This window comes from Rhinopithecus roxellana, chromosome 19 (genome assembly GCF_007565055.1).
Source record: "Rhinopithecus roxellana isolate Shanxi Qingling chromosome 19, ASM756505v1, whole genome shotgun sequence".
Classification (NCBI taxonomy): Eukaryota; Metazoa; Chordata; class Mammalia; order Primates; family Cercopithecidae; genus Rhinopithecus; species Rhinopithecus roxellana.
The window spans coordinates 69,731,026-69,744,068 of NC_044567.1; the positions used below are offsets into that span (position 1 = coordinate 69,731,026).

Genomic DNA, 13,043 nt, shown 5'->3' on the forward strand with positions numbered 1-13,043 from the left:
TTTGTCCCTGCCGATATTATAAAGAAAATGCAGAGGGGTGGGCCTGTACTCAGGTCCCACTGGCAGTCCTTGGGCCTGAATTTTTCTCTGTCCAAGATTCTTACCTCCAAACCACTGTACCTGGTCGGCTGTGCACGTTTGGGAACCTTAGCGCGCGTTTTGTGGGGACCAAAGTCCCAGAGCCTACCTGCCCACTGGCTACCCCTTGCACTTCCAGGTTCCGCTTTGATTATACCAATGAGAGGGCCCTGCGGCGCACTCTGCAGGAGGACCTGGTGAAGGACGTGCTGAGCAATGCACACATACAGAACGAGTTGGAGCGGGAATTTGAGCGGATGCGGGAGGATCGGGAGGTGCTCAGGGTCATCTTCCCAACTGGAGATAGCAAGGTGCGTGTGGGTGGGAAGTGCTAACACTAGCGATGTGCCTCCCTGGATGGTTGTCCCCAGACACAACCCTCCCTCCATTCCCTCATCCCTCAGGTTGTCCTCCCCTGTAACCTGCTGCGGATGATCTGGAACGCTCAGAAAATCTTCCACATCAACCCACGCCTTCCCTCTGACCTGCACCCCATCAAAGTGGTGGAGGGTGAGTACCTGCTTAGGGGTCTCCCAGCCAGGCTAGGGGATAGGAGACTGCTGGGCCCTGGTCTGATGATCTCACCTCTAATTGGTCCCCAGGAGTCAAGGAATTGAGCAAGAAGCTGGTGATTGTGAATGGGGATGACCCACTAAGTCGGCAGGCCCAGGAAAATGCCACGCTGCTCTTCAACATCCACCTGCGGTCCACGTTGTGTTCCCGCCGCATGGCGGAGGAGTTTCGGCTCAGTGGGGAGGCCTTCGACTGGCTGCTTGGGGAGATTGAGTCCAAGTTCAACCAAGCTATTGTGAGTGTTGTTTTCCTCCTTTTACCTGTTGACTTCTGTGGTTTCCAAGAAGAGCCCACTTTGTCCACAATCACGTAATAATAGTTGTCATTCATGGAGAGACTACTGTGTACCTTACCAAGTCCTGTGTTTGGGCCATTATCCCTTTGTACCATCGTGGCTTTAAAACACTCCTAGCGGGGGAGGGTTTGTTAGTCCCACGTTGCAGAGAAAAACTGAGACTTGGGCTGGACGCGGTGGCTCACGCCTGTAATCCCAGCACTTTGGGAGGCCGAGGTGGGCGGATCACAAAGTCAAGAGATGGAGACCACCCTGGCCAATATGGTGAAACCCCATCTCTACGAAAAATACAAAAATTAGCTGGGTATAGTGGCGTGCGCCTGTAGTCCCAGCTACTCTCGGGAGGCTGAGGCAGGAGAATCACTTGAACTCTTGGAGGCGGAGGTTGCAGTGAGCTGAGATCATGCCACTGCACTCCGCTGGTGACAGAGCAAGGCTCCGTCAAAAAAAAAAAAAATGCTTGGAGAGAGAGACTGGATTGTATGATGGTCATATAGGAAGTAAGTGGCATGACTGGGATATGACATAGAATTCTTTTTTTTTTTTTCTTCCCTACACTCCTTGCTGTGTGCAGAGTCTAATTTAGATAAAGATAGGAAATTAGGGCTGGTGTAATGGCTCACGCCCAGAATCCCAGCACTTTGGGAGGCCGAAGTGGGTGGGTCAGGAGTTCGAGACCAGCCTAACCAACATGGTAAGACAATGGTGAAACACAAACATGGTGAAATACAAAAATTAGCCAGATGTGGTGGCACGCACCTGTAATCCCAGCTACTTGGGACGCTGAGGCAGGAGAATCGCTTGAACCCAGGAGGTGGAGGTTGCAGTGAGCCGAGATTGCGCCTTTGCACTCCAGCCTGGGCAACAGAGCGAGACTCCATCTCAAAAAAAAAAAAAAAAAAAAGGAATAAATAGAAAAAAAGATTTATAGATATTGGAATATGCTTTCACTGGCTTTAAGGATTTTATAGGATAATAAGAGGGTAAAGCACTGTCATAGGTGTACCTCTGAACCTGTTTATTGTAAGTCAATTTTTATAAATTAAATAATTAAAAATGTATTAGGGAACACCATAGAACATGGCTGAAAGAAATTTAAAAAGACCTAAATGAAGATGGGTGCAGTGGCCTACCCCTGTAATCCCAGCATTTTGGGAGACTGAGGTGGGCAGATCACCTGAGGTCAGGAATTCGAAACAGCCTGACCAACAGGAAGAAACCCCACCTTTACTAAAAATACAAAATTAGCTGGGAGTGGTGGCATATGCCTGTAATCCCAGCTCCTCGGGAGGCTGAGACAGTAGAATCACCTGAACCTGGGGGTGGAGGTTGCAGTGACCCAAGATTGCGCCGTTGCACTCCAGCCTGGGCAACAAGAGTGAGACTGTATTTAAAAAAAAAAAAAAAAAAAAAAACCCTAAATGAAAGACCTCTCGTGTTCATGGATTGGAAGACTTAATATTGTTGAATAGCACTACTTCCCAAAGCGAGCTGTATAGATTCAATATAATCCCTATCAAAATTCCAACTGGTTTTTTTCACATTTACAAGTTGATGTTAAAATTCATATGGAAATGCAAAGGATATAGTATAGCCAAGACAATTATTTAAAAGTAACAAAAGTTGGACAACTCACATTCCCTGATTTCAAAACTTACAACAGAGCTACAGTAAGCAAGACAGTGTGCTTCTGTCATAAAGATACATATAAAGACTGATAGAGTAGAATTGAGAGTCCAGAAATAAACCCTCACATTTATGGTCACTTGATTTTTTGCAAGAGTCCCAATTTAATTAGATGGGGTGAGAATACTCTTTTTAGCAAATGCTGCTAGGGCAACTAGATATCCACATGCAGAAGAATGAAGTTGGATTCCTACCTCATACCATGTACAAAAGCTATCGCAAAATGCCTAAATTCAAGAGCTGACACTATAAAACTCTTAAAAGGAAACTTGAATAAGTCTTCATGACTGTGGCTTAGGCAGTGAATTCTTAGGTATGACACCAAAAGCATAAGCATCCAAAGGAAAAAATACATGAATTGGACTTCATCAAACTTTAAAACTTCACGGTTCATAGTACACTATCAAGAAAGTAAAAAGATAACACAGAGAATGGGAGAAAATATTTGGAAGTCATCTGATAAGAGCCATACATACAGAATATGTAAAGGACTATATAGCAAGTCAACAATAAAAAGTCTCAATGGATTTCAATACTTGTTTCCTGGGTGGGCGCGGTGGCTCACGCCTGTAATCCCAGTACTTTGGGAGGCTGAGGCGGGTGGATCACCTGAGGTCGGGAGTTTGAGACCAGCCTGACCAACATGGAGAAACCCCATCTCTACTAAAAATACCAAATTAGCCGGGCATGGTGGCGCATGCCTGTAATCCGAGTTACTCGGGAGGCTGAGGCAGGAGAATTGCTTGAACCTGGGAGGTGGAGGTTGCGGTCAGCCAAGATCGTGCCATTGCACTCCAGCCTGGGCAACAAGAGTGAGACTTCATCTCAAAAATAATAATAAAAGGCCAGGCACGGTGGCTCACGCCTGTAATCCCAGCTTTGTGAGGCCAAAGGGGGTGGATCCACGAGGTCAGGAGAGAAGAGACCATCCTGGCTAACATGGTGAAACCCCGTCTCTACTAAAAAAAAAAAATACAAAAAATTAGCCGGGCATGGTGGCAGGTGCCTGTAGTCCCAGCTACTCGGGAGGCTGAGGCAGGAGAATGGTGTGAACCCAGGAGGCGGAAGTTGCAGTGAGCCGAGACCGCGCCACTGCACTCCAGCCTGGGCGACAGAGCAAGACTCTGTCTCAAAAAAATAATAATATAATAATAAAATTTAAAAACATGTTTCCCCGAAGAAGAGTACTACTCAATGTAAATGATCAGTAAGTGCCTGAAAAGATCCTCAGCATCATTAGCCATCAGGGATAATGCACATGAAACCAGAGTGATGTGCCGCTTCACATCCACTAGGGTGACTGTAATCCACACACAGATAATAACAAGTGTTGACAAGGATGTGGAAAAATTAGAACCCTCATACATTGCTAGTAGAAAAGGGACAACTGCTTTAGGAAGTTAAACATAGAGTTACCATATGGCCCAGCAGTTTCATTCCTAGATATATATATATACACACACACACTCTCTCTCTCTCAAGAGAACAGAAAGCATATGGCCACACAAACATTTATACACAAATGTTCATATCAGTGTTACTGTAGTTAAGCAGTGAAAACAACTTAAGTGTCCACTGATGAATGTATAAGTAAAATGTGGTAGATCGTATATCCATTCAAGGGAACATCATTCAGCAATAAAAAGTAATGAACAGGCTGGATGTGGTGGCTCATGCCTGTAATCCCAGCACTTTGGGAGGCCGAGGCAGGCAGATCACTTGAGGTCAGGAGTTCTAGAACAGCCTGCCCAACATGGTGAAACCTCATCTCTACCAAAAATAGGAAAATTAGCCAGGTGTGGTGGTACACGCTTGTTATCCCAGCTACTTGGGAGGCTAAGGCAGGAGGATCACTTGAACCTGGGCAGCAGAGGTTGCAGTGAGCTGAGTGAGATTGCATCACTGTACTCCAGCCTGGGCAACAGAGGGAGACCATCTCAAAAAAAAAAAATAACAGCCAAGCACAGTGGCTGATGTCTATAATCCTAGCTCTTTGGGAGGCTGAGGTAGGAAGATTGCTTGAGACCAGAAGTTCAAGACCACCCTTGGGCAACATGGCAAAACCCCATCTCTACAAAAAAATTTAGCCAGGTGTGGTGGAGTGCACCTGTAATCACAGCTACTTGGGAGGCTGAGGTGGGAGGATCACCTGAGGCCAGGAGGTTGAGGCTGCATTAGTGAGCTGAGATCATGCTACTGTACTTTAGCCTGGGCAACAGAGTGAGACTCTAAGAAAAAAAAAGTAATGAGCTGTCAAGCCACAGAAAGACAGTGATAAACCAGATGCGGTGGCTCGTAACTATAATCTTAACACTTTGGGAGGCCGAGGCAGGAGGTTCACCAGGGCCCAGGAGTTGGAGACCAGCCTGGGCAACATTTAACGAAATCTTATTTCTACCAGTGATGAACCTTAAATGTATATGTACTTAGTGGAAGAAGTCTGAAAAAGTTAGATACTGTGTGATTACAGTTTAATTTCATATGTGACTATCTCATAAAACATGGGGAGCTTCCTATTTAGCTGTTATAGAATGAATATTTACCCGGTAATTTTAATATAGGTTTAGAAATTTGGATCTTGGTCAGGCGCAGAGGCTCACACCTGTAATCCTAGCACTTTGGGAGGCCGGGCGGGTGGATCACTTGAGGTCGGGAGTTTGAGACCAGCCTGACCAACATGGTGAAACCCTGTCTCTACTAAAGATAACAAAAAAATATTAGCTGGGTGTGGTGGCACACATCTGTAATCCCAGCTACTTGGGAGGCTGAGGCAGGCGAATTGCTTGAACCTGGGAGGCAGAAGTTGCAGTGAGCCAAGATTGCGCCATTGCACTCCATCCTGGGGGACAGGGTGAGACTCCATCTCAGGAAAAAAAAAAAAAAAAGAAATTTGGATCTCAGATGGTATAGTAGCTTTCTTTGGATGTGCTGCATACCAGGTGCCAAATGGTATCCTATAAATAGAACCTCTTGTGTGAGGAAGGGGGTGATCAAATAGGAGTTTCTTTTTTTTCTTTTAGAGTTTGTCTGCCTTTTCCAAACTCATCTACCCATGTCCTTTAAGGTTACAGTTCTAGCCCTGACTGTGATAAGCCAGATGCGGATCCACATCCTGCTCTCATTAACCGAAAGAGAGGCGTTGGCTTTGTCTGATGCTAGCATTTCCTCTTTTCCTTAGGCCCATCCTGGGGAAATGGTGGGAGCTCTGGCTGCACAGTCCCTTGGAGAACCTGCCACCCAGATGACCTTGAATACCTTCCACTATGCTGGTGTGTCTGCCAAGAATGTGACGCTGGGTGTGCCCCGACTTAAGGAGCTCATCAACATTTCCAAGAAGCCAAAGACCCCTTCACTTACTGTCTTCTTGTTGGGCCAGTCTGCTCGAGATGCTGAGAGAGCCAAGGTGGGGATCCAGGGGTGCTGGGCTTCTTGGCAGGAAGAAAAGAACAACTCAACTGGGCATGGTGGCTCACGCCTGTAATCCCAGCACTTTGGGAGGCCAAGGCGGGTGGATCACCTGAGGTCAGGAGTTCAAGACCAACTTGGCCAACGTGGTGAAACCCCGTCTCTACTAAAAATATAAAATTTAGCTGGGCGTGGTGGCGCGTGCCTGTAATCCCAGCTACTAGTAGGGGCTGAGGCAGGAGGATCGCTTGAACCTGGGAGGCAGAGTTTGCAGTGAGCTGAGATTGTGCCACTACCCTCTAGCCTTAACAAGAGCGAGACTCCATCTCAAAAAAAAAAAAACAAAAGGAGAACTCTTCCCGTTGAATAAAGGGTTTTGGATTCCCTTGATAAGGAGAGTTAGAAGAGGCCTTTAGAGCTACTCGGTTCCCTGTGTCATGGACTTGGACTTTTGTCTGTTCCCAGGATATTCTGTGCCGCCTGGAGCATACAACGTTGAGGAAGGTGACTGCCAACACAGCCATCTACTATGACCCCAACCCCCAGAGCACGGTGGTGGCAGAGGATCAGGAGTGGGTGAATGTCTACTATGAAATGCCTGACTTTGACGTGGCCCGAATCTCCCCCTGGCTCTTGCGGGTGGAGCTGGATCGGAAGCACATGACTGATCGGAAGCTGACCATGGAGCAGATTGCTGAAAAGATCAATGCTGGTAAGCCTAGGAGGGCAGGCCTGGCTCAGGAGCCCCACTGTCTGTGCTACCACCTGTCGTGTTCACTGCACTTGAGCCCCTGATGAGCTACCCACCCTCACCCCGTCCACGTACCAGTTCCGCCCATCCAAGGCATCCTCCAACTCTCCAGGTCCCCTCTGCACTCCCTTTCTCTTCTCAGTGTTCCCCCTTCCTCTTTCCGAGGGGTTCTATGAAAAAGGAAGTTTCTGTGAGGAGGAGTGGGGAGCCAAAATAGCCTTGCTCAGAGGGAGCTGCGAATGGACAGTGCCTGGGGCCAGTCCTGTTAGCTGCAGCCTTTCTCATGGCTCCTTGCCCCACCAGGTTTTGGTGATGACTTGAATTGCATCTTTAATGATGACAACGCAGAGAAGCTGGTGCTCCGTATTCGCATCATGAACAGCGATGAGAACAAGATGCAGGAGGTAATAGGGATCCAGGAAGAAGTTGATGTGTCACGTGTGTAAAACTCATGAATCGTGTTAGGGACCAAAGAAAAGAAGATGCAGTCAGCACTGACGGGGGCTGGGCGCGGGGGCCAGGCCTGTAATCCCAGCACTGAGGGGGGCCAGGTGCGGGGGCCAGGCCTGTAATCCCAGCACTGAGTGGGACCGGGTGCGGGACCCCGGGCCTGTAATCCCAGCACTGAGGGTCGGTCGGGCACGGGGCCCAGGCCTGTAATCCCAGTACTGTGGGAGGCTGAGGCGGGCAGATCACCTGAGGTCAGGAGTTCAAGACCAGCCTGACCGACATGGAGAAACCCCATCTCGTGTTACTAAAAATACAAAATTAGCCATGGTGGTGCGTGCCTGTAATCCCAGCTACTCGGGAGACTGAGGCAGGAGAATGGCTTGAACCCGGGAGGCGGAGGTTGAGGTGAGCCAAGATCATGCCATTGCACTCCAGCGTGGGCAACAAGAGTGAAACTCCGTCTCAAACAATAAACATTGAGGGATGGATCGTACCCATCTAATTTCGGGATAGGGAATGGTGATGAGCAACGATTTTCAAAACCCACAGCACCGACTGAGTAGATAAAACAGATGGTGTTGAAATAGGAGATAGGAGTGCCTCCCTGTTGCCCTGTCACCTGGCTTTCCTCCCCCGAGCCTCCTGCAGCTTGCTTTGCTTAGGGAATACAAACCCCAGCCCTGAGGCAGGGGCCAGACTTGGGGGCAGGTTGCATAGTAGGAATTGCTATGTCCTAGGGGAAGTCGTGTGACAGGCATAACAAGACTCATGAAAAGGCTGGATCAGTGACTTCACTCCTGGGCATGTCTCCTGAGATACTTGTTTAGCACATGTTGGTGCCTGGTGCTTTAGTAATAAAAACTGAAGAACTCAGGCCGGGCGTGGTGGCTCAGACTTGTAATCCCAGCACTTTGGGAGGCCGAGGCGGGCAGATTACCTGAGGTCAGGAGTTGGAGACCAGCTTGATCAATATGGAGAAACCCTGTCTCTACTGAAAATACAAAATTAGCCGGGTGTGGTAGCGCATGCCTGTAATCCCAGCTACTCGGGAGGCTGAGGCAGGAGAATCACTTGAACCTGGGAGGCGGAGGTTGCAGTGAGGCAAGATGGTGCCATTGCACTCCAGCCTGGGCAACAAGAGTGAGACTCCATCTCAAAAAAAAAAAAAAAAAAAACTGAAGAACTCACTAACTACTGAACTGCTGTCAGAAAACAGTTACAAAAGCATTGATAGGTCTTGATGGAATACAGTATATGGCCATTAAAAGAGATCACTGTCATGCCAGCGGCAGCCTAGGTGAACACGCGGTTAAGTGCTAGAGCAGGGAATGGTGTGTGTTTGGGTACAGCGGTTGGAGGACTTGACACTTTCATGGAGCCCGCCTCTCGCTAGGCAGGACTGCACCAGAGTGGAAGTTGTGATAGGTTGGTGGGATTTGGGTGCCTTTCCTTAGGCTGCTTTTAATATTGTAAAATCAGGATAAAAAGTCTCACTGGAGAATTGCTGGAACCTGGGAGGTAGAGGTTGTAGTGAGCCGAGATCATGCCATTGCACTCCAGCCCAGGCTGATAACAGCGAGACTCCGTCTCAAAAAAAAAAAAAAAAACCTGTCTCACTGGAACTGTGAGGGGCAGAGCTTGGTGACTGACTTGTTAGGCCCTCAAGGAGGCTGTAGTTGGAGGTGAGAGCCGGGGAAGAGACCAGAGGATGCTGAGTGCTGACCTCACTCTCGCTGCAGGAGGAAGAGGTGGTGGATAAGATGGATGATGATGTCTTCCTGCGCTGCATTGAGTCCAACATGCTGACAGATATGACCCTGCAGGGCATTGAGCAGATCAGCAAGGTCAGCCGTCCCCTCCGCCACCGCCTTCCTCCTCCTGCTCCCCAACTCCCCGCCCTGCCCACCCTGAGCATGCTGTCTTTCCCACAGGTGTACATGCACTTGCCACAGACAGACAACAAGAAGAAAATCATCATCACGGAGGACGGGGAATTCAAGGCCCTGCAGGAGTGGATCCTGGAGACAGACGGCGTGAGCTTGATGCGGGTGTTGAGTGAGAAGGATGTGGACCCCGTGCGCACCACGTCCAATGACATCGTGGAGATCTTCACGGTGAGCCCTAGTGTGCTGCCCAGCGGCCTTTCATGGATCTGTGGCTCTCGGGCCCCTCATTCTGTGCTGTCCACTCACAGGATTTCCTCAGGCTCAGACTTTTTCTGCCTGATCCATTTCTGAGTGTGGGATATCCTGGCTCCTGACCCCCTCCCTGGATCTGGGTCGTGGCAGAAACAGGAAAGAGAGCAGAGTTCCTCAGTCCTGACCCTCCCCTCTGCTTCCCTCCCCTGTGCCAGGTGCTGGGCATTGAAGCTGTGCGGAAGGCCCTGGAGCGGGAGCTGTACCACGTCATCTCGTTTGATGGCTCCTATGTCAATTACCGACACTTGGCTCTCTTGTGTGATACCATGACCTGTCGTGGCCATTTAATGGCCATCACCCGACATGGAGTCAACCGCCAGGACACAGGACCACTCATGAAGTGTTCCTTTGAGGAAACGGTAACAGTGGAATTTCTGAATAGGGCAGAAGGAGGGAGCAGTGTGGGAAGAAGGGCACCCACTTTGGGCGGCTGGGCTGTGGTGATGGGACAGCCAGGTGCTGTGTGTGGTGTGTGGTGGGGGTCTCATGGGGCCTGTCTGCTCTGTTAAGGTGGACGTGCTTATGGAAGCAGCTGCACACGGCGAGAGCGACCCCATGAAGGGGGTCTCTGAGAATATCATGCTGGGCCAGCTGGCTCCAGCCGGCACTGGCTGCTTTGACCTACTGCTTGATGCAGAGAAGTGCAAGTATGGCATGGAGATCCCCACCAATATCCCCGGCCTGGGGGCTGCTGGACGTGAGTATGAGGCCCTAGCTGCCCGGTACCTGCCTGCGTTGGCGAAGCGGTGGGGCAGGCTGTGGGTGGGAGGGTGTCGCTAGTCTGTTGTTGCTGTTCTTGCTCCTCACGATTTCCTGTGTGCCTCTTTGCAGCCACCGGCATGTTCTTTGGCTCAGCACCCAGTCCCATGGGTGGAATCTCTCCTGCCATGACGCCTTGGAACCAGGGTGCAACCCCTGCCTACGGCGCCTGGTCCCCCAGTGTTGGTGAGTAACCTGATCCAGGAAGAGAGCCCTCCAGGTGGTTCAGAGGTGGGTGAGCTGGGATCACGAACGGCAGCCGTTGTTGGAACTCTTGAAGGCCGCAGAGGGCTAGTGAAAGGTGGGCAGGAAGAATTGGGGGCATTTGATCTTCAGCTCTGGCCTTAACTTGCTTTTCCCACTCTGTAGGGAGTGGAATGACCCCAGGGGCAGCTGGCTTCTCTCCCAGTGCTGCATCAGATGCCAGTGGCTTCAGCCCAGGTTACTCCCCTGCCTGGTCTCCCACACCGGGCTCTCCGGGGTCCCCAGGTCCCTCAAGCCCTTACATCCCTTCACCAGGTGAGTTGTCGCCATCTGTCGGGCCAGGTTTGTTTTCTTCTCAGTTCTGGGTGAGTCTGTCCGTTGCTCATCTCCTTTGTTGGCTGTTTCCCCACAGGTGGTGCCATGTCTCCCAGCTACTCGCCAACGTCACCTGCCTATGAGCCCCGCTCTCCTGGGGGCTACACACCCCAGAGTCCCTCTTATTCCCCCACTTCACCCTCCTACTCCCCTACCTCTCCATCATATTCTCCAACCAGTCCCAACTATAGTCCCACATCACCCAGCTACTCACCGACCTCTCCCAGCTACTCACCCACCTCTCCCAGCTACTCACCCACCTCTCCCAGCTACTCACCCACCTCTCCCAGCTACTCGCCCACCTCTCCCAGCTACTCGCCCACCTCCCCTAGCTACTCACCCACCTCTCCCAGCTACTCGCCGACGTCTCCCAGCTACTCGCCGACGTCTCCCAGCTACTCGCCAACTTCACCCAGCTATTCTCCCACTTCCCCCAGCTACTCACCAACCTCTCCAAGCTATTCACCCACCTCCCCCAGCTACTCACCCACTTCCCCAAGTTACTCACCCACCAGCCCGAACTATTCTCCAACCAGTCCCAATTATACCCCAACAGTCACCCAGCTACAGCCCGACATCACCCAGCTATTCACCTACTAGTCCCAACTACACGCCTACCAGCCCTAACTACAGTCCAACCTCTCCAAGCTACTCTCCAACATCACCCAGTTATTCCCCGACCTCACCAAGTTACTCCCCTTCCAGCCCACGATACACACCACAGTCTCCAACCTATACCCCAAGCTCACCCAGCTACAGCCCCAGCTCGCCCAGCTACAGCCCAACCTCACCCAAGTACACCCCAACCAGTCCTTCCTACAGTCCCAGCTCCCCAGAGTATACCCCAACCTCCCCCAAGTACTCACCTACCAGTCCCAAATATTCACCCACCTCTCCCAAGTACTCTCCTACCAGTCCCACCTATTCACCCACCACCCCGAAATACTCGCCAACATCCCCTACTTACTCCCCAACCTCTCCAGTCTACACCCCAACCTCTCCCAAGTACTCACCTACTAGTCCCACTTACTCGCCCACTTCTCCCAAGTACTCACCCACCAGCCCCACCTACTCCCCCACCTCTCCCAAAGGCTCGACTTACTCTCCCACTTCCCCTGGTTACTCGCCCACCAGCCCCACCTACAGCCTCACCAGCCCGGCCATCAGCCCGGATGACAGTGATGAGGAGAACTGAAGGCTCGTGGGGTGCGGCAGCAGGCTAGGGTCCAGGGCAACTTGCCCATGCTGCTGTGCAGTTCTTGTTTCCCTCGTGGGGTGTCACCCCCAGCCCAGCTCCCTTGTACATAAACGCCTTGTGGCAGAGCTGTTGGTGAACTTCTGGATCCCGTTTCTGATGCAGACTCTTGTCTCGTTCTCCACTCATGCTGTCAGAACCCACTGGCCCAGTGGTGTTCTCATTCCTACCCCACCCACCCCCTGCCTGTCCCCAAATTGAAGATCCTTCCTTGCCTGTGACTTGATGTGGGGGCGGGTAAGGGCATTTTAACTTAGGGGTAGTTCCTGCTCTGAGTGGTTACAGCTGATCCTCGAGAAGAACAAAGCTAAAGCTGCCTTTTGTCTGTTATTTTATTTTTTTGAAGTTTAAATAAAGTTTACTAATTTTGACCAAAAGTATGACCATGGAGTGTTTCGTTGGGATTCAGGGGACCCACAGGCCCTGCCTCCTGCCTTCTGCCTGGGCTGCTGCTTATCTGTTAAGGGGAGGGGACCTTCCAGTCACTGAGCCTGCGCACAGCCCCTGCTCTGTGCTGAGTTTGTTGTAGTCACAACAGATGCAGCTCTTGTCCTGCATTAAGGTGATATTAGCTATAACAGCTTTTCAACCTGTATTACTGATTGTCATAAATAATTTGGAAAAGTATAGAAAGGTATAATGCAGAGGGAGAAAAATGATCACCCTTAATCCCACCACTAGGAGGCATACTTTCTTTTGGTATTTTTTCCTACACTTAATTCTTGAGTCACTAACAAATGAACCAAAATGTACTTTTATTTTGGCCTGAAACCAAGAATGAAAAGATGCTACAGATGCTGTAATACAGAAGCTGAAGTTAAAGGATTTGGGGGTAATATGCTGGTTTAGCTGGCCATCTTTCCCCTTTCATTAGCACCTTAATGTGGGTATCAATGTTCTACATCTTCTGCAAGTCATTTCTGGTTTATTTTAGGTATTTTTATTTATTTTTGAGACAGAGTCTTGCTCTGTTGCCCAGGCTGGAGTGCAGTGGCGCAGTCTCGGCTCACTGCA

General features: G+C 50.3%; 1 protein-coding gene across 1 annotated transcript in view; it reads left to right on the forward strand.

Annotated features, from left to right (window-relative positions):
• Positions 1-12,406, forward strand: part of POLR2A (RNA polymerase II subunit A) — a 32,614-nt gene extending 20,208 nt beyond the window's left edge. The window contains 14 exon segments of the mRNA XM_010362353.2: positions 218-389; positions 483-588; positions 681-886; positions 5,811-6,035; positions 6,503-6,749; positions 7,092-7,192; positions 8,978-9,082; positions 9,170-9,352; positions 9,592-9,795; positions 9,947-10,133; positions 10,268-10,381; positions 10,565-10,714; positions 10,812-11,329; positions 11,331-12,406. Of these exon segments, the coding sequence (XP_010360655.2) occupies positions 218-389; positions 483-588; positions 681-886; positions 5,811-6,035; positions 6,503-6,749; positions 7,092-7,192; positions 8,978-9,082; positions 9,170-9,352; positions 9,592-9,795; positions 9,947-10,133; positions 10,268-10,381; positions 10,565-10,714; positions 10,812-11,329; positions 11,331-11,969 (3,157 nt within the window). The 3' untranslated portion in view covers positions 11,970-12,406.
• The last annotated feature ends 637 nt before the right edge of the window (positions 12,407-13,043 follow it).